Raw genomic sequence first — 25,675 nt, forward strand, 5'->3', positions numbered from 1 at the left:
TTGAAATCAGAGATGAAAATCTCTATTTCTGCCACTCAGAAAAAATTACCATGAATTACTTGGACAAATTATTTTAATAGACCTAATCAGTAGACTTAGTGGAAAGTACTAAAGATGTGCTCTAGGAATCTAAGGCAAGAAAAAAAAAGTTTCCTTTATGCATATATTAGTTTATCTTCTATCTCTCAACTCCCTGGGAGTTACACAATAGGGTTAATTCTAAAAAGTGGGTTGGAATACTTATCTAGAGCAGCAAGGCCAGCCAATAGAAATATAACGTGAGAATATATATAACCTTAGAGTTCCCAGTAGTCAAAATAAAGAAATGAAAAGAAGCAGCTAAGGATAATATGAATTATCTATTTTATTTAACCCAATAGAACTAAAATATCCATGTTTCAGCCTGTAATAAATATAAAAAATATTAATGGACATTTTATATTCTTTTACACTGAGCCTTCGAAATCTGGTTGGATTTGACACTTCCAGCCCATCTCAATTCAGACCAGCCACAGTTCAAGTGCCTAAGAGCCACAGGTGGCCAGTGGCCACCGTACTACAAGGCACAAGCGTAGAGTCTCACTTTTCAAACCAACTTTTTAAAAAATTGCCTTCCTTCCTGGCATCAGAACGGGGATGAACCATATTAATTCAACTGTATTTAGATGCAGAGAAAGTGGAGTGAGTGTCATTGCTTCTCCCTGGGTTCCACGGAGACCATGCCAGTTACTCCTGTAAGAAGAGCTGAGACATGATACAGACTTAAAAGAGCTGAAGTCATGTCAGCGCTGAGCCATGTCCCTCAGACTCACTCACCACGGCAACCTCCAGGAAAGAGAGGAAAGAGGGACAGAGGCCGATGAGTCCTATGGGGGCAGAGCCAAATTGCAAGTTGTCCTTGCAGAATTAGAAAGCCACTCATTCGCTTTCTCGTTTCAGTTATGGAAAATTAAAAAGTTTTGGTCAAGTAAACTTGACCAAACTTGCCAAACTTGAGTCAACCCAAACAAAACTCTTTAAGAGAACATCACGATGAGCATAACAGTCAGGTTTCCATGTCCCCCTTTAACCCTGATGGGCCCCAGGGAAGTGGTCTATTGGTCCCATTTGACCGATGAAGAAACTGGGCTCCAGAAAGACTCTATAGCCCATCCCAAATGCAGCACAGCTATTGAGTCAAAGAGTTAGAATTGGGTTCGTTAAGCAATTATTTCTTAGAAATCTCTTACGTGCCTGACTTGGCTAGACTACGTAGAAGTAACATAGCCCAGCATAACACATTCCACATGGCAGTGATCCATAACCATTGGGGTTGTGGGACTATGTGAAAATTTGATGAAAACTATAGATCCTCTCCCTAGGGGTAGAAACACACACAGACACACATGCCTACAAACCTAAACACACACAGCCTTTGCATATAAGTCTACAAATTTCAGAGTTCAAGCTAAGAATTCCTCCCTCGTGTAACTAGATATGTGTTCCATCTGATTTCACACAGTAAACAACTAGTTTTCAAGCCAGATGGGGCCCGAGGGTGCAGCTGTGCTCTGGCAGAATTCGAATCTGGGTGTCAAGGGTAGGAACTGTGCTCAGCTGAGAGCCTCTGATCTCTCCGTTGCAGGCCGCCTGGACACTAGGCCTTTCTGCAGTGGCCGGGGCAACTTCAGCACTGAAGGGTGCGGCTGCATTTGCGAGCCTGGCTGGAAAGGCCCCAACTGCTCCGAGCCTGACTGTCCAGGCAACTGTCACCTGCAAGGCCAGTGCCTCGACGGGCAGTGCATCTGCGACGAGGGCTTCACCGGGGAGGATTGCAGCCAGCTGGCCTGCCCCAGCGACTGCAACGACCAGGGCAAGTGCGTGAATGGGGTCTGTGTCTGCTTCGAAGGCTACACCGGGGCTGACTGCAGCCAGGAGCTGTGCCCGGTGCCCTGCAGCGAGGAGCATGGCAGGTGCGTGGACGGCCGGTGTGTGTGCCAGGACGGCTTTGCGGGTGAGGACTGCAATGAGCCCCTGTGCCTCAACAACTGCTACAATCGCGGGCGCTGCGTGGAGAACGAGTGTGTGTGCGACGAGGGTTTCACGGGCGAGGACTGCAGCGAGCTCATCTGCCCCAACGACTGTTACGACCGGGGCCGCTGTGTCAACGGCACCTGCTACTGCGAAGAAGGCTTCACGGGGGAGGACTGTGGGCAGCTCACCTGCCCCAACTCCTGCCACGGCCAGGGCCGGTGCGAGGAGGGCCAGTGCGTGTGCGACGAGGGCTTTGCAGGCGTGGACTGCAGTGAGAAGAGGTGTCCTGCCGACTGTCACAACCACGGCCGCTGCATCGACGGGCAGTGTGAGTGTGACGATGGCTTCACGGGCGCTGACTGCAGTGAGCTCAGATGCCCCAATGGCTGCAGCGGCCATGGCCACTGCGTCAACGGGCAGTGTGTGTGCGACGACGGCTACACCGGGGAGGACTGCAGCCAGCTGCGGTGCCCCAACGACTGTCACAACCGGGGCCGCTGCATCAAGGGGAAGTGTGTGTGCGAGCAGGGCTTCCAGGGCTACGACTGCAGCGAGATGAGCTGCCCCAATGACTGCCACCAACACGGCCGCTGCGTGAACGGCATGTGTGTCTGCAGTGACGGCTACACGGGCGAGGACTGCCGGGATCTGCGGTGCCCCAAGGACTGCAGCCACCGGGGCCGCTGCGTGGAGGGGAGGTGCGTGTGTGAGGACGGCTTCACCGGCCGTGACTGTGCAGAGCTGTCTTGTCCTGGGGACTGCCATGGCCAGGGTCGCTGTGTGAACGGGCAGTGCGTGTGTCACGAAGGCTTCATGGGCAGAGACTGCAAGGAGCGGAGGTGTCCCAGCGACTGTAATGGCCGCGGCCGATGCGTGGATGGCCAGTGTGTCTGCCATGAGGGCTTCACGGGCCTGGACTGTGGGCAGCGCTCCTGCCCCAATGACTGCAGTCACTGGGGGCAGTGCATCGCCGGCCGCTGCATCTGCAATGAGGGCTACACCGGGGAGGACTGCTCAGAGGGTGAGTACCAGAGCTCCCTCTGGGGAGATGAGGCTGTGACTGACTACACCTGGTGTGTGTGAATAGTAAACACACACACTAACTCTCTGAAGGGCCTGATTCACCTGCTGAGCAGCTACCTATTTAAAGTCTCAGAGCCTCAGAGACGTTATGGAATTGTCCCAAGGACACATAGCTAATCGATCACAAAGCTGATATCTGAGTCTGCCTACCTCATCTACACTGAGTTTAACACCCATGCCCAGTAGAGGAAATGATAGCCTCCCTTTCGTTGAGCATCAACTTTCTTTCCTACTTCCCACTGACATCAAATCAATAATAAACTTGATCCCTCTATTTGGAGGGAGGTAAAAAATCAGCTACATTGACTGAGCAGTAAGACTATATAAAACAAACTGTTTTCCACGCACACTCAACTCAAGACTAAGTGCTGATCACTCACGAGTCAGGCCCGTCTCTTACATCATCTTCTCTGCATTGTCTGTGATCCCAAGGATTGTGAGATCCTTAAGGAGAATTATCCCTACAGTTAACACGAGGCATGGTGTACAGTTGTGTTCAGTAAACAATTGGTTGAGTGAAAACAACACAAGAGCCAATAATGCTCATGTTTAGTGAGGGACTTCTTTCTACTTCTCTCACCCATCCATATTACAGTGGTCACCATGGAGAATTTCTACCTTGATTAAAACTATTGGTAGATAGATAAGAATAAATAAATGCCTGTGGGTTTAATGTAGTCAAGGCAGAACAGCTGGCTGGTAGGGACATGTGAGTCCCAAATGGGATGAGATGAGCTAAGCTGGGCAAGTCCCTCTACCTCACTCACATCTAGAAAGTGAAACAGTTGGACCAGATGAGCTCAGAATACCTTCTGAGTGCACAGGATGTGTGATTTGAAGTGCAGAGCAGGGAGCTAAGCTCAGACTGCCCCTTCCCATGCAGATGGCCGGGCTCTGAACAAGGGTCCAAGGAACGGAGAGGTGGAGGAAATGGGTCACAAAGAACCCTCCAGGCTACCCTGCATACCTGACACCACAGCCTAAAGGTGGTGACGGCCACCTGAGATTTTAAAGACAGGTGGCTGCAAGGGCCCCCCCCATGAGTTCTGCAGGTTAGAAAATGGAGCTGGACCTCTGTGACTGCTAGTGGAAGGGAGACTCAACAGGGCCCATTACTGACCCGAGCTGTCCTTCCTCATTCCCCCCAGTGTCGCCTCCCAAAGACCTCATTGTGACAGAAGTGACCGAGGAGACTGTGAACCTGACCTGGGAGAATGAGATGCGGGTCACAGAGTACCTCATTGTGTACACGCCCACCCACGAGGATGGCCTGGAGATACAGTTCCGGGTCCCCGGGGACCAGACGTCCGCCACCATCCAGGAGCTGGAGCCTGGCGTGGAGTACTTTATCCGAGTGTTCGCCATCCTGGAGAACAAGAGGAGCATTCCCGTCAGCGCAAGGGTGGCCACTTGTGAGTGAGCAGAGCCGCCCTCGGCAGCCTCAACTGCCCTCCCCTCTCCCCTTGCCACCTTGCCTTTGCCCCATAGCTCCATAGCTATCCTTACAGAGTTATACCAATTAAGACCCTGGAATCCAGTGAAGCCCCCTAAATATTTTCTTAAAGAAATTCTCCATTGTCCTGGCCGGTGTTGCTCAGTAGGTTGGGCATCATCCCATGCATCAGAAGGTTGCCAGTTTTGATTCCTAGTCAGAACACATGCCAGGGTTTCAGGCTCAATCCAGGTAGGAGGTGTGCAGGAGGCAGCCAATCAATGTTTTGTTCACATCAATGTTCTCTCTCGCCCTCTCCCTTCCTCTCTCTCTAAATTTCAATAAGAAATTCTTTAAAAAAAACAACAACAAAAAAAGAAACTCATCATATACTAACTCACAATAATCTTGTAAGATAGGAGCTATTGTTAACCCATTTTACAGATGAGGAAACTGAGACTCCTAATGTTTAAGCATCTCATCCCAAATCACAGTTAATAAGTGGTGGAGATGGGATTTGAGCCCTGGCAGTCCAGTTGAAGATTTATGCTCTTAACCACTCTATTCCATACTATATTCCTGTGAAACTCACTATATATATATATAGTGTTCCTAAAAGTAGGAACACTAGAAGTTCAAGTTATTCCTTTAAGAATCTAACATCAGTATAATTTTCTTCCTACCTGAAAAGTAAGTTAGGTTAGAAAGTTGTAATTTTATTTTTTTGCTTAGTCATAACAACATTGGTTGCCATATTAAACTTGTGCTGCATGTCAGGAACCATGCCTCGCAGTCTACATGCAATATACCACTCAGTCCCAAAACATTCCCAAGGGGCATGTTCTTCTCCCAAGTGAAGAAACTGAGGCTTGGGGCATTTTGTGCAACTTTCCCATGTACACAACATGTGTAACTGCAGAGCTGAAATTCTAGCCCAAGTCTGTCTGAGTCCAAAGCCTGTGCACGTATCAGGTGTAAGCACATGAAATTGCCCAGATTTAACCATACGGTTGGTCCTAACATTAATTTTCATGCTGCCGTGCAGTAGACAGCACCCCAGAAGAACCTTTAAGTAGACCCCAGCTCAAATGCCCGCCCCTGGATTCAGCAGAACAGGGCTTTGTGGCCTCCACCACAATGTCGCCATCCTTACCTCCTCTCCATGGTCTTCCTGACAGACTTGCCTGCACCTGAAGGCCTCAAATTCAAGTCCATCAAGGAGACATCTGTGGAAGTGGAGTGGGATCCTCTGGACATCGCTTTTGAAACATGGGAGATCATCTTCCGGAATATGGTAGGGAGCTCAAAGCAGTGGGCGCGCAAAATACCACGTGCGGGCGTGCATGTACAGTGCGACTGAAACTTCGTGGCCCATGCGCAGAAGTCGGTATTTTGTGGAAGAGCCACACTCAAGGGGTCAAAGAGCCGCATGTGGCTCACGAGCCGCAGTTTGCCGACCACTGGTCTAGGAGATGGTCAGAGGCCTCCGCAGACCTTCATATCAACTCTAGTTCTTTGGCTTCTGGTGGGGGACAGGGCTCTGATTGGCCCTTGTATGTTCCCACACACACTTTTAAATGAGTTTAGTAAGTCAATAAGCATGGAACTTGGGACTGAGGGCCTAGACCAGTGGTCTTCAACCTTCTGGCCCTTTAAATACAGTTCCTCATGTTGTGACCCAACCATAAAATTATTTTCGTTGCTACTTCATAACTGTAACGTTGCTACTGTTATGAATCGTAATGTAAATATCTGATATGCAGGATGGTCTTAGGCGACCCCTGTAAAAGGGTCATTCGACCGCCAAAGGGGTCGCGACCCACAGGTTGAGAACCACTGGCTTAGGGCATAGAGGAGAGAATAAAAGAGGAAGGGATGAATGTGAAATGAATCATCACATAAATGAAGAGGCTGGCACCTCCTATCTTTCAGAATAAAGAAGATGAGGAAGAGATCACCAAAAGCCTAAGGAGGCCAGAGACCACGTACCAGCAAACTGGCCTAGCCCCTGGACAGGAATATGAGATATCTCTGCACATCGTGAAAAACAATACTCGGGGCCCAGGCCTGAAGAGAGTGACAACCACCCGTGAGTATCACCTTTTTTATCACTGGCACAATGACAAAGCTGACTGTAACTCACTGCATTTCTGGTTAATAACATGCCCTCTTATATGCAACCTATTCAATTAGCTTTTGCTGCGTAAAAACAAGCCCAAAACTAAGTGGCTTAAAACTGTAATTGTGCACATTGGTGATTTAGGGTTGGGCTCAACTGGGCCATTTTTCTGTTTTTGACTGGGCTCACTTATGCATCTGTGTGGGCTGGGGGCTGGTTGATCTAGAATGTAGAAAGGCCCCAGTCTCAATGCCTTTCTGCTCCACGGGTCTCTCAGCCTCCTAGATACTACCCTGGCCCTTCTCTGACAGTAGCTGACATTACATTGGCATTAATATTACTTCTGCTGAGAAAATCTCAAGGCCAGTCCAGATATAAGGGGTGGGGAAATGGATCCATCTCTTGGGGAGCTTCAACATGACATTCCAACGTGGCATGGATGCCGGGTGATTGAGACCATTGCCACATGATCTACCACATCATCGCATTTAAGATTAGCACCAGCCCTGTGAAAGAGGTAGGGCAGATATTAATGTTATTTTTTAAGAGTAGAAACTGAGGCTTAGAGAAACTAAGTTCATTTAACCAATACCACATGGTCGATGCTATTGGGTCCACAGTTTGAAGCCAGGGTCTCCTTTTCTTAATGGAGCCCATGGCCACTAGCATCCTGAGGCTCTGGTTGTGTGGAATGTGGAGCCCATGTCTTCCACAGAAATCTAGATGGAATGTCACTCAGTGGCAATGAGGTCAGAACTTCTTGGGGGTAGAATAGGATTTGGCACTGCTAGCTCATTTGGTGGGAGGAGAGAAAAAAGCTGAATTTGGAGTCATTCTACTAGAAAGCAGAGTTTTAATTAATAAATAACTTTTTCATTGCCATTTGGGAAAACCTCTATCTTTCTCCAAAATAACATTGGTGCCAACTGCTTAAGGAATCGACTCTTCTTGGCAGGGTGTTGTTGCAAAGTTAAATCTGTTGACTAATGACAAGAAAGAACATCTTGCATTTAAATATTTGCACACTTTGCCTAGCTCAGAGCCAGTTTATAGATTGTCTCCAGTGTTTTTATAAACCAGTGTTTTCCATCACCCTGACAACACCCCTCAGTGGTAGGTAGAAGGCAGGTACCAACAGGAAAAAATCATTTGATCATAAGAAAGGCACAGAGATCAAGCAAATGCATATTTGCTGTGGAGAAGACACACTGAGAATGCATAAGACAGTTCTTTCATTGGCCCTTTTCTTTGTAATCTACATGTGGGGATTGGCCGCTTTATTTCCTTCTTACTGCAGGACAAACATCCTAACATTTGAAGTTCCGTAAGCACATAAATATCAATACTGAGAGGCAGTTACCTCTTTATTTTGCTGCTACCTGAACTTCTTTCACGTTTAAAGAACCTTAAAGTTCTGGCACCAAAACATTTTTTACTCTTTCCCTCTCATCATAGAGGTTGTATTACAATGGTTTTTGGCACATGAGTGATTCTTAGAGGCCTTTGCATTTAGAGGAGCAATAGCATGGGCTTTGGACACAAACAATCCTGAGTTTAAATTCCAGCTTCACTATTCAACATGACCTTAGCTGGTTCACTTCTTTAAACCTCTGACCCACCATCTGGAAAATGGGTTTATGGTATCCGACCTGTGGAGTTGTCATGAAGTAAGACACGAATGACAAAGGACTGTGCTTGGCACGTGGTAAGCACCGGGCCAGGTTAGTCTCCTCTCTTCAAGTGTCCCAAATCCAGCGATAGATCAGTGTCCTTGACTAAATCCGGACTTCTTAATAAAAGGACCGCTAAGGGAGGTAATAGGTGCGGTTTAGGTGCTTGCTGGCCCCTGTAAGAATACAGGACAGGCAGCCTCACTGTTGAATTAGAGCATCATTTTCATTGTGCATGTTATGGGTTCATTACGTCAGACTAACGTAATGACACCTGGAATTCAGCAAAAGAGACTGTAAGTGTCTCACAAAAAGCAACGAATTATTCCTTCTCGCCTCCTTGATAAAACCAAGCTCCTTTTGTTTGATATTGTTTCCTCAACCAATACTGAAAATACAAACTTAACTATTTTTAGAAATGAAGAAAGGAGGAAACATTGACCAAAGCAAGCCTTCATTTGAGGCATTTGCTGCATGCCTGGAATGTTTTGGTGTTTGCATTAAAAATGTTTGTGTAATTAAAAAAAATAGAGTTAAGACATAAATGAAAATGCCTGATTGTATGCTGGGGATTAAGCAACGTCAAAGACCCTCTGTCTGCATGAGTGAATGCGCCTGTCTAAACTGAATAACACACTTTGGATAAACTGTATGGAAATCTGTTATGGAAGAGTGAGAAAGTTGCAGTACTAAAATATTCTTCTTTTTAATTGTGGAAAGAATACTTAGCATGAGATTTGCCCTCTTGGATAGGTTTTAAGTGTATGATAAATTGATCACTATAGGTACAATACTGTAAAATCTCTAGAACGTAATCTCTTTGACTAATTCAAACTTTAGACCTGTGGGGGAGTGAGTATGTGTTTACCTGATTGCATTGGGTCATAGAAGGCTTCTCGTTAGGAAGCGACCTATAAATGAGATTTTGAGGGGTGAGTAGGGGATTTTTAGATGGAGGAGGGGCAACTGTGGGAAGAAGAAACAAAGAACAGCCAGTGCAGGGCCAAGATGGGAGAAGCATGAATCACTCTCAGAGCCCTGAGCAGCCTGCAGTCAAAACTCTGAAACCAGAGGCTGGACTGGGCAGGAGGTGAGTACCTGGGCAGGAGGAAGACCAAATGAGGATGCAAAGATAGGCAGCCATGACTTTCCCTCCTGAATTCTTTTCATCAAACTTAACTTACGATACGTTGTCCAGACAGCCATTGCCTCACTCTTCAGCACCATAATTCTGATGGAGAAGTTATCAACCTAATGAAAAAATAAAAGATACTAAGTCAGTGTCTTTTTCAAGTGAATCAAGCCGTAAGCTTGTGTCTTCAGCTTATGAAACCAGTAATGATAATAACAGAGAACAACCACCTGTGATGTAGCTGCCAGGTGCCAGGCTCCCTGCCAGAGGCTCTGCAAGCATTGCCTCCTTTACTTCTTTTTAAAATATATTTGTATTGATTTCAGAGAGGAAGGGAGAGGGAGAGAGATAGACATCGATGATGAGAGAGAATCATTGATCGGCTGCTTCCTACACGCCCCCTACTGGGGATCGAGCCTGCAACTCGGGCATGTGCCCTGACCTGGGCATGTGAATCGAGCTAGTGACCCCCTGGTTCATAAGTTGACACAAACACTGAGCCACGCTGGCCAGATTGTCTCCTTTCAAAAAAAGCAACAAACCCTACAAGGTAGCATCAGCCCTACTTATAGCTTGTCAAACAGGACACTGAAGATCAGAAACATAAAATAGGGTCCAGAGGTCAATATTACACCGATATATGCATAGACGGATGGGATGGCTGCCTCTCTCTGCTCCGCCCCGGCACTGCCCCACTCTCTGAAACAGCTCTGTCGCTTGTCCTCTGCCCATCACAGGCTTGGACGCTCCCAGCCAGATCGAGGTGAAGGACGTCACGGACACCACTGCGCTGGTCACCTGGTTCAAGCCTCTGGCCGAGATCGACGGCATCGAGCTCTCCTATGGGATCAAAGACGCGCCGGGTGACCGCACCACCATCGACCTCACGCATGATGAGAACCAGTACTCCATCGGGAACCTGAAGCCAGACACTGAGTACGAGGTGTCCCTCATCTCCCGCAGGGGCGACATGTCCAGCAACCCTGCCAAAGAGACCTTCACAACAGGTAACAGGCCTTCCCCAGAATTGGCACCAGCAAGGGAAGGATTGCAAGACTTCCATTCACTCTTTCTTGGAGTACCTTCCAGGCTCCTTTGACAGCAAGAAAACAAAAAGGGAATTTCCATTCCTTTAAATTTTATTTTCAAATATTGTACTGTTTAATTTTTCAAAGAAAAAATATTCCCAAATAACCTTCCAAAATAAAAAGTATATACATATTGGTATACAGAGAAGGAACTAGTCTGACACTAAGACACAAGTCCTAGTAAAAAAATTTAAAATAAAAATTTTAATAAATACAGTGTACGGAAAACATGAATGACAAAGATGCCTCCTAATGTCTTAGCCTCCAACATTTTTTTAAAGTACCAGAATGTCAATCAGTCTTTTGATAAATATTTTTTCAGGGCTCAGTAAGCACTAGATGAGTTATTAGAAATACAGGGATGAGCCTGGCCGGCATGGCTTAGTGGTTGAGTGTTGACCTATGAACCAGGTGGTCTTGATTCGATTCCCAGGCAGGGCACATGCCTGGGTTGTGGGCTTAACCCCGAGTAGTGGTCAGGCAGACAGCTGGTCAGTGATTCTCATCATTGATGTTTCTAGCTCTCTCTTTCCCTCTCCCTTCCTCTCTGAAATCAATTTATTTTATATATATGAAGAAATATAGTGGTGTGCACAATAGGCCAGTTCTTACACTTATAGAGCGTATGTGTAAGTTTCTGTGTAGTTTTTTTGATTTTTTTTTTAAAGCACAAAATCTGAGGAAAATGTGAATGACTGAGGTATCACACACGTTAATAATGGGGAAGGTGCCGAATATGTAGAATTTGTTCAGATCTGTGCGTCAGCTATTGAGATGGGTATGGGGGCAAGTTTGTCACCTTCCTCTAGTGGCAGGAACCTTTCATATCTCAGCCTGAATTGTGAGACCGCCACTCTCTTGGTGCCTGATGTCTTCCATACACATGTCCCTTCCTCTCCCAAATAGGCCTGGATGCCCCCAGGAATCTTCGCCGCGTCTCCCAGACAGACAACAGCGTCACCCTGGAATGGAAGAATGGCAAGGCGGCCATTGACAGCTACAGAATTAAGTACGCACCAATCTCCGGAGGTGACCACGCCGAGGTCGAGGTCCCAAAGAGCCAACAAGCCACAACCAAAACCACACTCACAGGTGAGCTCCGCATCCCAGACCCAGCTGCCCGGGGGACGTGGTCCCGCTTTGCAACCCTCCAGAGAGAGATCACATGCAGTTCCCAGCAGTCCCTCTCACGGGATGTCAGTGAGTCAGTCTGCAGAACATTCCAGACACTGAAAAGCAATAGCGTCCGGGGACAGCTCAGGGCCATTTTTATGATCTTCTGAAAGTCTTTCCAAGTTGAAGCTGAATTTCCACCTGCACGCTCTCTCTTAGGTCTGAGGCCAGGAACTGAATATGGGATCGGTGTGTCTGCTGTGAAGGGAGACATGGAGAGCATTCCGGCCACCATCAACGCGGCCACAGGTGAGGCACCTAGACTCCCTCCCCGCCCCCCTCCCCCCCGCCCCCAGCCCCAGGTGGGATCTCACAAAGGGCTCAGAAGGCAGAAAACCTGCTTTAAAAGAAACAGTAGGCCCTGCTGGTGTTGCTCAGTGGTTGAGCATCAATCTATGAGCCAGGAGGTCACAGTTCGATTCCCAGTCAGGGCACATGCCAGGGTTCTGGGCTCGATCCCCATTAGGGGGCGTGCAGGAGGCAGCTAATCAATGATTCTCTCTCATCATTGATGTTTCTATCTCCCTCTCCCTCTTCTTTCCTCTCTGAAATCAATAAAAATAAAACAATTTTTAAAAGAAACAGAGAAAGGAGCCCCTACGGTCATCTAGCCCAGACGTCCCATTAGAAAGTCACATGAGCACATCACATCCAAATGATTCCCACACCGCTCTCAGGACAGAAGGGAACAGCAACTTTCTTTTTAGGAAAATTTGGAAACAGATATACCATTGACTGATTAAAACACATCTGGGGGGTTTCTCTTAGAACACAACTAATGTGTGTACCTGGGTCACATAAATTATAAGTGGCCAGAACACAGGTGAGTCAGACTTTGCTCTGACCCATGCCTCCTCAAGTACCAACCTCTGAGTGAGGATGGTGAGGGACACCCTGATTTGAAGCCACTGATTCTTCAATTTTTTTTCTGGGAATGTTGTAATAGAGAAACCCTTTTTCTCTCTCCCTCCACCAGCCTCCTCCTGACCTCCCCTCTGAAGGAAAAGGAGGCTGGAGAACAGAGGGGGCAGAGGTCATACTTCATTGAGCGTCTCTTTATGCAAGAGCCAGTACATATTCTGTTTGATCTTTTTCTTTTTTAAAGTAATTGTAGATTCACATGCTGTTGAAATAATACAGAGACACACCCCTAAACCCCTCACCCAGGTTCCCCCAATGGTAACAACTGTTACCATCACTGGGATTTCTCTTCCATTTTTATACCACGACACCTCCCTCCCTCCCTGTCCCTAACCCTTGGCAATTGTCTTGATGATTTTGTCCTTTCAAGAACCTATATATCCTATACTAATAAAAGAGAAAAATGGTAATTGGCGTACGACCGATACCTTTTTCATTGGCTAATCAGTGAGATATGCAAATTAACTGCCAACTAAGATGGCAGTTAACCGCCAAAAAAGATGGCGGCTAATTTGCATATTGCAGGCAGGATGGTACAGCGCCATCAGAGAGCGGGTTGGGGGTTTGAGTGCCAGCAGTTGCCCGAGACCTGATCCCGCCGGTAGACCTGGACGCGGGCCGGCGAGGCGGCTGTGGTGTCCACCCGCACTCACACCGCCAACCCACGAGAGCGGGTAGGGGGCGTGAGTGCCAGCGGTCGCCCGGGACCCGATCCGGCGGGCAAACCGGGATGCGAGCCAGTGGGGTGGCTGCGGTGTCTGCCTGCACTCACGCCCTCAACCCGGGAGAGCGGGTTGGGTGCCTGAGTGCCGGTGGTCGCCTGGGACCCAATCACGTGGGTCGGCAGGGCGACTCGCCCCCAACCCGCTCTCCCGCCCAGCAGGGGACCCTCATTTCCCCCCATCACTGGGCTGGGGTCAACGCCTGAGGGCTCCCAGTATGTGAGAGGGGGCAGGCTGGGCTGAGGGACACTCCCCCCCCCACACACACACACACCCAGTGCACGAATTTCGTGCACCGGGCCCCTAGTATATATATATATATATATATAAAAGCCTAAGCGACAGTTACACCGAATAACCTAAACAACTGGTCGACCAGTCGCTATGACATGCACTGACCACCAGAGAGCAGACACTCAACACAGGAGCTGCCCCCTGGTGGTCAGTGAGCTCCCACAGCCAGCCAACCTCCTGTGGTCCCTTCCACCAGCTGGCCTACCTCCAGCGGCCCCTATACCCCCATCCCACTAGCGGGTCCTGATCAGCCCCGATGGGGACTGGGCGGGACGCCCCGATCGGCCCCAATCGCAGGCCAGGCCGAGGGGCCCGACCCATGCACCAGGCCTCTAGTGCTACATAAAAGGCATCAGATAGTAGGAAACCTTTAGAGATTGGCTTTGTCATTCAGCATAATTCTCTTGAGATCCATCCAAATTGTTTCTTGTATCAATAATGAGTTCTTTTAAAATGCTTTTAACTGAGTAGCATTTCGTGGTATGGGCATGTCATTATGTTCTTTTCAGTCTTCCAAAAACCTGGCCAGGTAATTTACAGTGGCATTTACAAGGTGGAAACTGGGGCCCAGTTAGGTGAGTCTCCTGAAGCCCCCAGTTGCTTGACGGTGGACCTGGGGCTGCAGCCCAGAGCCAGCTGCCTTTCAGTCCCAGAAGCAGCCTGCCTCCCAGCCTGCGGAATGTTCATCTCTGTGTTTTCCTGCCAGATATGGACGCCCCCAAGGACCTTCGGGTGTCTGAAACTACAGAGACCACCCTGACCCTGCTCTGGAGGTCACCGTTGGCCAAGTTTGACCATTACCGCCTCAACTACAGCCTTGCCTCGGGCCAGCCGGTGGAAGTGCAGCTGCCCAGAGACACCACCTCCTACGTCCTGAGAGGCCTGGAACCCGGGCAGGAATATGCCATCCTCCTGAGAGCAGAGAAGGGCAGGCACAAGAGCAAGTCGGCTCGGGTGAAGGCATCCACAGGTGAGGTCAGCCCCCGAGCTCCCTACAGACACTGTTAACTGTGAGGTTTGCACACCCAGCAGCCAGGCTGCCTTCACACGAGAACACCTGGTCCTGCTACTCTCTCCACTCTTGAAGCCTCTAAATGCCACTTTGAAAGAGTAACTTACTAACCTTTCCCTCTTGTCAACTGAGTCAGCAGTTTCCTTGCTGGGTGATGAATAGTGGTTTTCAACTATTTCCTCCCAGGAGAACTTAAAGCATCAGGATTTGTGTTTGTCTTTGGTTCTTTTCTTTCTTTTAATTTTGTGTTCAAATTGTTTCTTGTCCCCGCCTCCTTTAGCCTAACGATTAATTTACCTTTAGTTTTATTTCTCTTCAAGATGACCAGGATGTTGGTAATAATTCTTTGGTTATTTGTCATTCAGTGTTTCTGTTCCAGGTTTTTGCTGTCCTCTAGGTTACCTGAAACGTTGCACATGGTCCTTGGAGCCTTCTTTCAAAGTACCCTTCTTATTTTCTAGCTCCTCTTAGTCATTAAGAGTGAACTTCATCTTCCTATGGCTGCTGATCTTGACCTCCAGTGTCCCTGCCAGCCCTGTGATTCTGTTCTTTGTATCTGCGGCCACATCTCCTTGGTGGCTAAAACAAAAAAACAAAAAACCAAATCAGTTCTTCCTATATGGAAAATATACACATATTTTGGCCCCCTAATATAAAAGATTATAATGGAAAATGTTAATTCTTTAGGGTTTGACAAGTAATAGTCTTTAGTTTCAATTTAACTAGTAAGTATTGAGAACCTACTAAATACACTGTAGGGTGCTAGTATTTGAGGGGCAAGCGGGTCATGTACTTGTCACTGTCACTCTGGCTCAGGTGCTCCTGCTCACAGACCCTGGGGAAGACTAGATATTCAGAGTGTTAGATGGAACTCAACCAAGGACAGGGAATGATTGGGAGAATCAGGAGCAGCCAGAGTATCATGACAGAGACGTTACTCCAGCTGAATCTCCATAAACAGAAAAGAGGTTGTAATGATGGGCAAATATGGAAATGCCTTTGAGTCTTTGTCATGTCTGAATACTTTCACCAGCATATAACATAAATCTCAAATAACAGTCACTTGGAACCTGCTTTCCTCTCTCATAAAGTATCAGAGGTTAGGTGATTCAGGGATAGCAAAGCAGATCCAAATTATCAGTGACTCAGGTTCCTTCTCTCTTTCTGATCCACTCTTCTTGGCTTCTGTTCTCAAAGTCTCCTCCATGTCACAACACGGCTGCTGCAGTACAGCCCTCACACCTGTGTTCTAGGCAACATAACGGAGGGGAAAAAAGAATAAAAAAAGAGAACCTACTAGATGAGTCTTTCTGGAAACCTCCCTAATGCCTTCTACTCACATTCATCGGTTGTTCCTGGCTATAAGTGAAGTCTAGGAAAGACTAAGTAGTCTCTGGCTGAGCATGTTGCTGCCAAATGAAAGTGTGGTTGTTTGTAAGGAGGAGAGAGAGGGGCATCTGGTATACCACAGCAGCCTGTTCAGAGTCCTGAAGTGAGCCCCGGCAGACAGTTCCACTGACTGAGCATCTGCTTCCCACCAGCTATGAGCTGATCATCGGGGTGCTCTGGAGAGGAAGCCTAATCACAGATGAAGGTGGGCAGGACAGAATCAGGAAAGAATACAACCATGGTAGAGATTAGAATGTGGCAGCTTGTTATCAAGGGATAACAAAGAATCAGAAAAACAAAAAAAGAGGGAACTCCTCCTCCCCTTCCTTTTTCTCCCACTCCCTCACTACTCCTACTCCTCCTCTTCTTCTTCTCCTTCTTTCTCTCTCTCTGCTTTTCCCTGAGTTTGACAAATGCTGTACCAAAGTGAGTTTTATAGATCCATTCAATCATATTAGCTCTGGCTACAGCCACATTATCCCAATCTCCAGGAGGGAAGCACAGGCCTCGCAGCTCAGAGAGAGGCAAGCTTTCAAGTGAACCACAGGCTGGGGTTACTTTGTGTCTGACTGAGAGCCCCATTTTGGCATCCCAAAGGCTCATGATTTCATTTCCCAGGCATGCCTCCTTAACACTGTTTCAAAGAAATCATTTGTATATTTAAGGACATTGTTCTTATAAGAAAAATGTGCAAAGTCCCTTTTATTGGTTCTTTGCTCACTGTCTCCATAATATATCTTTCTATAGTTTTCTCCATAGAACTGTTTTATTAAAATTCCTTCTCCTGAATTCTGTCCTCCCAAGTCTCTTACATTTACTACAGACAATAATATACTACAAGTGTGCTGTGTGCTAAGTTCTGGGGATGCTAGATCAATTAAGATAGGTCTATGCTCCGAGGAATTCACTACGTAGTAACAAGAAAGCACGAGCTCTAACTGGTATGGCTCAGTGGACAGAGCGTCGGCCTACAGACTGAAGGGTCCCAGGTTTGATTTCGGTCAAGAGCATGTACCTTGGTTGCGGGCATATCCCCAATAGGGGGTGTGCAGGAGGCAGCTGATTGATGTTTCTCTCTCATCGATGTTTCTAACTCTCTATCCCTCTCCCTTCCTCTCTGTAAAAAAATCAATAAAATATATTTAAAAAAAAGAAAGCATGATACTCCACTTGCTGGAATTGGGGGTGCAGAGCAGGCAGCAGGAGCACAGAATGACTTTGAGCATCAGGAAAGATTTAAAATGGGAGGAAGCTTAAAAAAAAAAATTAATTAATTAATTAATTAATTAATAAAATGGGAGGAAGCTGTTGGACAGACACCTAGAGACAAACAGGACTATGTTGTGGAATATGTAAAGAAACAGAAGTCCAGGTACTTGGCCTTGGTAAACACAGGAAAAGAAAAAAGAAATACGAAGTGGGAGCTCTTGGGTAGACGTACCATGTAGCTACAAGTCTTGAAATGTCAAAGGGTTGTAGGTTCAAACCTCAGAAGAAAGGGACTTCCAGTTCTGCATCACTAGAGTCTCAAAAGCAGAAGTCCGCAAAGAGCACTCGTCGTCTGTGGGTTTCACGGAGCAGATGTGGAATTGGCTGCCCCAAAGCATTTTTTCCCAAGGAAATCCAGGGTTCTAGCCATGGAGTTGAGCCAAAGTGCAAGTCTTTTCCTTGATGTGGCACCCAATTAAAAGTATGCACAACCCAGCTGCCCATCACACCTAAAATAAAATCCGAAGACCCTACCACAGGCTGCAAAGGCCCTGCAGAATCTGACCCAACCCATCTCTCTGACCTCATTCCACCCTTGTCCTCATACTCATGTCACCATGGCCACCTTGGCCTTCTCACTGTTCTTTAAGCAGACCAAGCCTGTTCCTACCTCAGGGCCTGTACACATGCTATTCCTGCTGCCAGGGAACCACTTTTCTCCTAGTTCTTCCCATGGCCTTTTCCTGGTTGCATTCAACTTGTGTGTTATTCAAAAGCCTTTTCTGGCCACTGATATAAAATGGTTCCTCCATCCTAGTTTACCCCTCCATGCTGCTCCAAAGTTCATGACACCTATCTGGCCTGATATTATTCAGTAGTTGGTTTATTTATCCATGGCCTACCTACCTCCTACTGCCAACCAAAATGGAAACACTCTGCCTCTACCCAGTGCTGCATCCCCAGGGCCTTGGACACAGCCAAGCACAAGACATGTGCTTTATGAGCACTGTGGACCTCAGTTGTTCCAGAGGCAGCATTTCCATTGTATCCTCTGGCCTCTCTCACCTCTGTACTAGCAGCCCAAATTCTCCTTCTTAAGGATTAAGGAGAAGGAAAGGGAAGTCTTTCCCCCTGGAAGGTCTCAGTTAAGCTTAATCTGGAGAGAAGAGGGAGGGAGGAAGGGAAGGAAGGGGAGAAAGGAGGGTACTATGCCTGTTAGCATTGAAAAAATTGAGTGTGTATCAGGCATATCCTTCCCAGCCCTCCTCTCTGCATTTGACCCTGATAACCTCAGGGGAACCCTGCTTGGAGTGGAGGCCAGGAATTTGCTGCGAGCAATAGGGACATAAAACCTGGAGAATAGATAGAAACACAAAGCCACTGAAGCATCTTTCCATGCCAGTGTTGGGGAGGGAGAGATTTCCCTCTTAGTTCTTCTGGCTGGTGGAATAACTAAAATGACAGAAGACAGATTAACAGGTGACAATCACCAAATTTATGTATGTTCCAAATGGGTATTTGGCCCAAGAACAATTTGGCAGTAGAGGCTTATATGCCATCTTAAGCTAAAAAGAAAGGAGGGGTAGTGATTTGGGCCTTGAAAGAGGGGAAAGTTCACATGGAGACGCAGAAGCAAATATTTGGTAAATGAATGTTTGCTGGGCTACCTTGAACAATGGGACACACAAAGGACTTTGATCAAAGGGGCCTTGCTATGTTCCTCCTTGTCTATCACACCTAGTTCATATTAAACTGTGGTCATTTATGATGATAGCTCCCTTCCTGGAGAAAGTCCTCTAATTTTCTTAAGCAGCTAGAGAGAAGGTCAAAGGTTCTTCTTGAGTCTTTAGTTTCTTAAAAATAACCATTTTAGAATAACAAATTTTCCAAAGAGGCATATTTTAAGGCAGCAAGCTGCCCTGCAGTACCATCTACACGACGTTGGGAAACTAAAGATTTAAAGTTGGCAGAGCCAGAAATTCCTCCAGGCCAGCTGGTCAACCCACCATCAGCACAGAAGGGGATTTGGAAATCCTGATTTCCCAGGCCCACTGACATTTTTCAGAGGGTAGATGCCAGTGCACAGCTGTAAGAAAAAGACAACAGCCTTTTCATAAAGAAATGCCAGGAAATTGAGTGTGGAACTACACTGCGGAAACCCTGGGCTTCTGAAGCAGTAAGCCCACAGTGTGTCATTTACCAGTGAAATGTAGAGTCTGCATTTATTATGGGATGCCACTTGGTCCCTACCTCGACTTTTGTCTGCAGAATTTTTATTAATATTATTCTATCATTCTTATCCCTCTTCTTGTCATTTACCTACTGATTTTACTCATTAAGTTATACTGTGACTTACCTGACTAGCATTTGTTTAGTGAAGGGTCAGATGCGGTACCAAGAGCACCCAGATACAGTCACAGCATTGCTCACTAAGTATAAACCAATGGTCTTTCTTGATTGACCAACCCCCCAGAAAACAAAAAAAATGGAAGAATAGACAAAAATTGAGGTGGCAGTACCATTACCATGATTACTATTTACTGAGCAACATAACATTAGATGAAAGTTAATCTCTCAGCTGTATGAGCAGCTGAAGCAGATTGTACAAGACTGTCAGTAGCATATGAAAATCTGATTCAAGGAGAAAAGATGGTTCTCATCAGGAAGAGATTTTCCATTGTGGATCTCCACTCATCTCTCCACTAATCTTTATTGCAACAGTTTAATAGATAATCAATAATTACCTCCTCCCTGCCCAGTGAGGTGACTCTCAGATTTCTTACAACCTGGTACCTGGTATTTCTCTCATGGAAAGAAAGATGTTTTATGTCAGAATGTGAGAGAGAGAGCTTTAAAAGCTAGCGAGGAAAGACAGTGACTTAATTCACATTAAGGGGGAAACTGTCAGTGTCAGCTAAGTTGCTGAGCAGCAGTTTTGATGGCAGGAGTAGAAACAAAGAAAATGCGCTAAGAGGAGAGTTATGAGCCAGAGGATCGTTTCCTTAACCTTGCCGTCTTGCTTAGCCTGGATTTGTACCTGGAGCACTTGACAGGGACATGCTCCCAAGGAGACAATTGTTAAAACTAGACTGCTGCTCCTGGCCTCACAAGGCCCGAGGGATTTAAGGATGGCTGACTCTCCTTTTCTTTTGCCCAAACTGGATACATCACTTTGAGTTCAGGGTCCTTTCTTTCTCATTGAGGCCATCTGGGTGTGGTTAGAACTGCTATGAGGCTTTGGGTATGCACTTCAGGACCCGAATTTGGATTAAGTGAGTCCACAGAATGTAGTTCAAGATCAGGTGTCCTTAATATTTTTTGAAATGGGCCAGATAATTTCAGGCCATACAGTTTCTGTCACAACTGCTCAGCTGTGTCTTTGGAGCTCACAAGCAGCCATGCAGAAATGACGAGCATGGCTATGTCCCGATACAATCTTAATTTCATCTATTTTCTTACATCATTAAGTATTCTTCTTGTTTGGCTTGTTTTCCCAACCATTTAAAAATATAAAAAGTACTGTGAGCTTGCTCATTACCAAAATAGGCAGCAGACCTCAGATGGCAGTTTACAGACCCCTGCCCTAGATCAGCAAGATTTTCAGGACTGTAAGCTTTGCCAATGAGAATTAGAACATTCTCCATAAGGTGGAAAAGTCTGAATTAAAAATATTCTTGAAAAGATGCATTTTCCCCTCTGAAAGGCTATCTTCCATCCAATTGCAACTAAGATTTTCAAGTTAGAAGCCTGCTTTCATGGACATGCATAGCTCATTTGAAATTAGCAACCAGTATGAGACATAAATAGAGGGAGAAAACATTCTTTTAAATAAACTTAAAGCAGTTCTTACTTTGTCGTTTACAGGATCCATTTCCAGAGAAAGTCCTTTCTTCCCAGGTCATGCAAGGTCCATGTGAGCTCAGCCATGGGCATATTATTACCTTGAAGGCATATTTAGACAAGAGCGATTTTACTGTACCTTGTGTGTTTGGGTGAATGACGATGGCACATTCCATAGGGCCTCAGTCTGTCTTTCTATCCAGTAAGGGACAGTTTTGCAAAGACTCGCCGCCTGGCTTAATTCAGCCTCACTCGTACCCTGTTAATTTACTTCTCATCTTCCTGAAGTGATTTAAGTAAACTGATTAGAGCCCTAGAAACTTGAAAAAATTCCAACACAAAGTGACAATAATATAGAGGAGATGAAGGAAGCAGGAAAAGGAAGGAAATCTAAGAGGGGCCAATTTTCTCAAAATACAGACGGCTGGACAGCTCAGACCAAGAATCCGAGGAATAGCCAAAGGCTGTTCCTTCAGATCTCATCTTCCTGAGACACTTTCCAAAATGGAAACTGAAGCCCAGAGAGGTACTAACCTAGACGGGTAGAGTTTTCTAAACAAGAAGTCAATAGGAAAATGCCATTTCAAAAACACAAGCCCAAATATGCAACAAGGCAAAATAAGTCTTACATTGATTTTTCTGATGGTGTTTTTATGCAACAGCACCATGCGGGGATGCGGTCGTGACGCGCAGCACGCAGGCCCTCATGGCCTTTCAGCATCGGCTTGCCATTTTTGGGTCCCCAGAAGGAAAGCATTTGCAGGAATGGCTTAACTGACCCCCTCTCTGTCCTTATTCAGACCACACCCCTGAACTGGAAAACCTCACCGTGACCGAGGTGGGCTGGGATGGCCTCAAACTCAACTGGACCGCAGCTGACCAGGCCTATGAGCACTTTGTCATTCAGGTGCAGGAGACCAACAAGGTGGAGGCAGCTCAGAACCTCACAGTGCCTGGCAGCCTGCGGGCTGTGGACATCCCGGGCCTCAAGGCCGCCACCCCTTATAGAGTTGCCATCTACGGGGTGATCCGGGGCTATAGGACACCAGTGCTCTCCGCTGAGGCCTCCACAGGTACCTCTTACCTTTCTGTCTGTAGCTTCTGTTTTCTCAACAGGAAACTGCCAAGGATAATCAGACGGGCTTGCTTTTGAATGGACTAGTTCTGCCCCAAGTACAGCACCTTGGTGTCTAAGAATGGGGAGCCGCCAGGCTGCAGGGTCCAGGGGCAGCTTTCACACTGCACCCCTGTGGGCCACACCCTGTGGAGTCTTGCAGAGCCTGGTCTGGGGATCACACATGCAGCCCCTGTGGCAGGGACCTTCAGCTTCACAAACAGGCTCCCTCTTGGTAATGAAAGTTAAGGCATTTTACTTCAAAGTAAAAAGCTAATCTCCTTGTCTCCTGGAAATTAGAGCAATTTGTTAATGAAGTAAGATAACCAATATTTTCCTACACGCTATTTCACAAATTTAGGAAGCTGCATGATGTACATTTATCTAAAGAAAGTCACATTTTTTTAAAAGCCAGATAATGCCTATTCTTGTGTCAAAGCATCCCTGGATCTCATGTGATTTGAGTATGAAACTGGTTCTTTGTCCTTCTCCAGGGGAAATTCCCAGTTTGGGAGAGGTCACCGTGTCCGAGGTGGGCTGGGATGCCCTCAAGCTCAACTGGACTGCTCCGGAAGGAGCCTATGCGCAGTTTTTTATCCAGGTGCAGGAGGCTGGCACAGGAGAGGCAGCCCAGAACCTCACAGTCCCGGGAGGGCTGAGGTCCGTGGACCTGCCCGGGCTCAAAGCAGCCACTCAGTATAGTGTCACCATCCGCGGGGTCACTGGGGACTCCAGCACAGCCCCTCTCTCTGTTGAAGTCTGGACAGGTATTCTAAACTCATTTACTTACTTGCTTCCTCCCACTGTCTCTGCTCAGGAGGGACACAGCTGCTCCCTGCTGCAAACCGGGCTCAGCCCCTACACTTGGGGAAAACCCGTGAATCAGCCTGTTCCATCCAAATGGCATATCCCTTATACGGCCAAGTCCTAGTCCTAGCCGGGTCCATGGAGAACTCCACCTGCTCTTCCTTTACAAAAGTGAGAGGTGACTTCTCTTTCAAAGCAAATTTCAGTGACAGTATTTCAGAAGTTGGAAAGCACAATTTGCAAATGGAAAAAATATTGGTCTGAGCTCATCTTAAGCACACACCAAAGGACTCCCCAAAGTCCCATTTGTATGTCAAAATAGAACTTGTGAACAATTCCTAGAACTATCTGTCATCTCCAAAGGCTGAAGAGGAAAACCCTGGCTTTAGTGCCAACTACTGGAGTGAGCTCAACAGCCGCAGTAAATAAATTACTGGAATCAACACTCCCAGGACAGCTCATCCCTCGCCCAAATGCCACCTTACCTGAATTAAGTGTGCAGATGCCCTTTTAGTAACTCAGGAACTCTGTGTCCTTATGCAGAAGAGGTTCCAGATCTGGGAAACCTCACAGTGACCGAGGTTAGCTGGGACACGCTCAGGCTACACTGGACCACCCCAGATGGGATCTATGAGCAGTTTGTCATTGAGGTCCAGGAGGCTGGCCAAGCCAAAGAAGTGCACAGCCTCACCGTTCCTGGCAGCCTGCGCTCCGTGGAAATCCCCGGCCTCACGGCTGGTACCCCTTACACAGTCACCCTGCACGGCGAGGTCAGGGGCCGCAGCACTCAACCCCTTGCCGCAGAGGTCATCACAGGTATTGGACCCTCCTCTCAGATCAGGGGTGTGATTCAGCCAATCTGTCTTGGGAACAGAGAAAACCCTTGTGGCAAGAGCCGATCCCAGGGCTGTTGAGAGGCAGCATGAACGCAAGCTGTAACTCAGAGAGGTCTGGTTTGGAATTCCACCTTAACTGGCTGAGTATTCTTGGGGGTGTCATTTTCCATCTCTGAGCCTTCGTTTCTCACCTTCAAATCTTAGACAACACCCCTAGCTCAGAACACTGTCCTGAGCAGTAAATGAGATCATGAAAGTGCTTAGCAAAGCGCCCATACTGTAATAAACATTGAACAGCAAATAACTACATTTATCAGGTAGCAACATCTCATGATAAAAACAGCACAGACTGTGGGGGTGTCGCACAAGAATAAAATTCAGAACTTTCTAGAGAAATCGTATTGTTGGTGGCCTCAGAGTCACTCACGGCCATCTACCTTGGAGTCAGATCTCTACAGAGTGACCTTTGAAATGATCTAAAATTATCAAGTCTCTCTCTTCTTTTTTAAAAATATATTTTTACTGACTTAAGAGAGGAAGGGAGAGGGAGAGAGAAGTGAGAAACATCAATGACGAGAATCATTGATCGGCTGCCTCCTGCATGCCCCCTACTGAGGATCAAGCCCACAATCAGGGCATGTGCCCTGACTGGGAATCAAACTGTGACCTCCTGGTTTATAGGTTGATGTTCAACCACTGAGCCACACCAGTGGGCAAGTCTCCCTCTCCTTAGCAGACACTCAAGGCAGGAACATTTCCAAGAAAGGACAGCCACATTCAACTTCAAGGTTTTTCTTTGACTTGGGGAGGAAAAACAATTCATCTCAATTTGTTCCCTGAAACTACGCTGCTCCATCTGTTATAGAAAACTCCATACTCTTCATGAGGTTTCTTGAAACAGCCTTCAAAGGAGCTGTGGGAAATGGGGCAGATATTTGATAGTAGGATGTTTATATTGAGCCTTAAGCCCATGATATTTTCTACAGGTTCTGTTTTGATAACACTATCCAAATAAGCTAACTCAAAGAATTGTTTTTCTTGCTCATATAGAACAAATAAAGTTGGTCCTTGCTAGAAACTGCACACAGTTCCAAAAGTCAGAAAGGTAATGTTACAATCCACCTGAGCTGGCCAAGCTGTCATTGTCCTGGGTTCCCTGGAGTAGCTTCAAACCAAAGAGCAAAGGGGGCATTTGAGACATACGTAATCTGGGTGCAAGATGCTACCGTCTGCATCTATAGTTGGTAAACTTTCATTTTTAGTAGAATTCCTTGTCACATGAAATCTTACAAGGAACCCTATTTATGACAGCTAAAAAAACAGCTGATCTTGGTGAGCTGGGAAGAGGGCTGCCTAGGCCCACGGCCACAACCCAGTTCTTCAAAAAAACACCAAATCTATGTGGAACAGAATTTGGAAACAGCCCCTTCTAAATGGCCGGGTTTGCTCAGACTCTCATGGTAAAATTCCTGCAGCTATTTTAACTTCTAACTTTGAATCCATGGCCACTTCAGCCTTCAAAAGAGAGGCTGAGAGATTACATTTAACCCTGAGAAGCAGGGTTTCATTTTTTTCCATAGTTGAATCTAAACTTTCTAAAATCAGCCACAGTAACTACATAAAATGTCCTTCCTACATTGTAGAGAAGTAAATAGCAGGCCCTGCTCTGCACGATTTACCAAGCAACAACCACTTCTCATTAAAAGTGGGCCCTCCCTTCACACAAAGGGCCTTGCTTCGTGGTGCAGGCATTCTTCATTCAGACAAAGTTCTAGCAGAAGACCGGTGAGAGGGAAAGAGCCGGACCAAGAATCCCATACA

At 46.7% G+C, this 25,675-nt stretch overlaps 1 protein-coding gene across 13 annotated transcripts in view; it reads left to right on the forward strand.

Annotated features, from left to right (window-relative positions):
• TNC (tenascin C) overlaps nucleotides 1-25,675 on the forward strand; it is an 88,882-nt gene that overhangs the window by 26,471 nt on the left and 36,736 nt on the right. For 8 of the 13 annotated variants that reach the window (XM_059657844.1, XM_059657845.1, XM_059657848.1 and 5 more), the window contains exons 3-13: nucleotides 1,625-3,034; nucleotides 4,245-4,508; nucleotides 5,707-5,822; nucleotides 6,461-6,617; nucleotides 10,187-10,456; nucleotides 11,444-11,629; nucleotides 11,870-11,959; nucleotides 14,354-14,617; nucleotides 21,898-22,170; nucleotides 22,706-22,978; nucleotides 23,562-23,834. In XM_059657844.1, coding sequence (XP_059513827.1) covers nucleotides 1,625-3,034; nucleotides 4,245-4,508; nucleotides 5,707-5,822; nucleotides 6,461-6,617; nucleotides 10,187-10,456; nucleotides 11,444-11,629; nucleotides 11,870-11,959; nucleotides 14,354-14,617; nucleotides 21,898-22,170; nucleotides 22,706-22,978; nucleotides 23,562-23,834 — 3,576 coding nt within the window. The remainder of the gene's footprint in view (nucleotides 1-1,624; nucleotides 3,035-4,244; nucleotides 4,509-5,706; nucleotides 5,823-6,460; nucleotides 6,618-10,186; nucleotides 10,457-11,443; nucleotides 11,630-11,869; nucleotides 11,960-14,353; nucleotides 14,618-21,897; nucleotides 22,171-22,705; nucleotides 22,979-23,561; nucleotides 23,835-25,675) is intronic. The other 5 variants (XM_059657846.1, XM_059657849.1, XM_059657852.1 and 2 more) reach the window with 2 other exon arrangements.

Source organism: Myotis daubentonii, chromosome 11, assembly GCF_963259705.1.
Source record: "Myotis daubentonii chromosome 11, mMyoDau2.1, whole genome shotgun sequence".
Taxonomy (NCBI): domain Eukaryota; kingdom Metazoa; phylum Chordata; class Mammalia; order Chiroptera; family Vespertilionidae; genus Myotis; species Myotis daubentonii.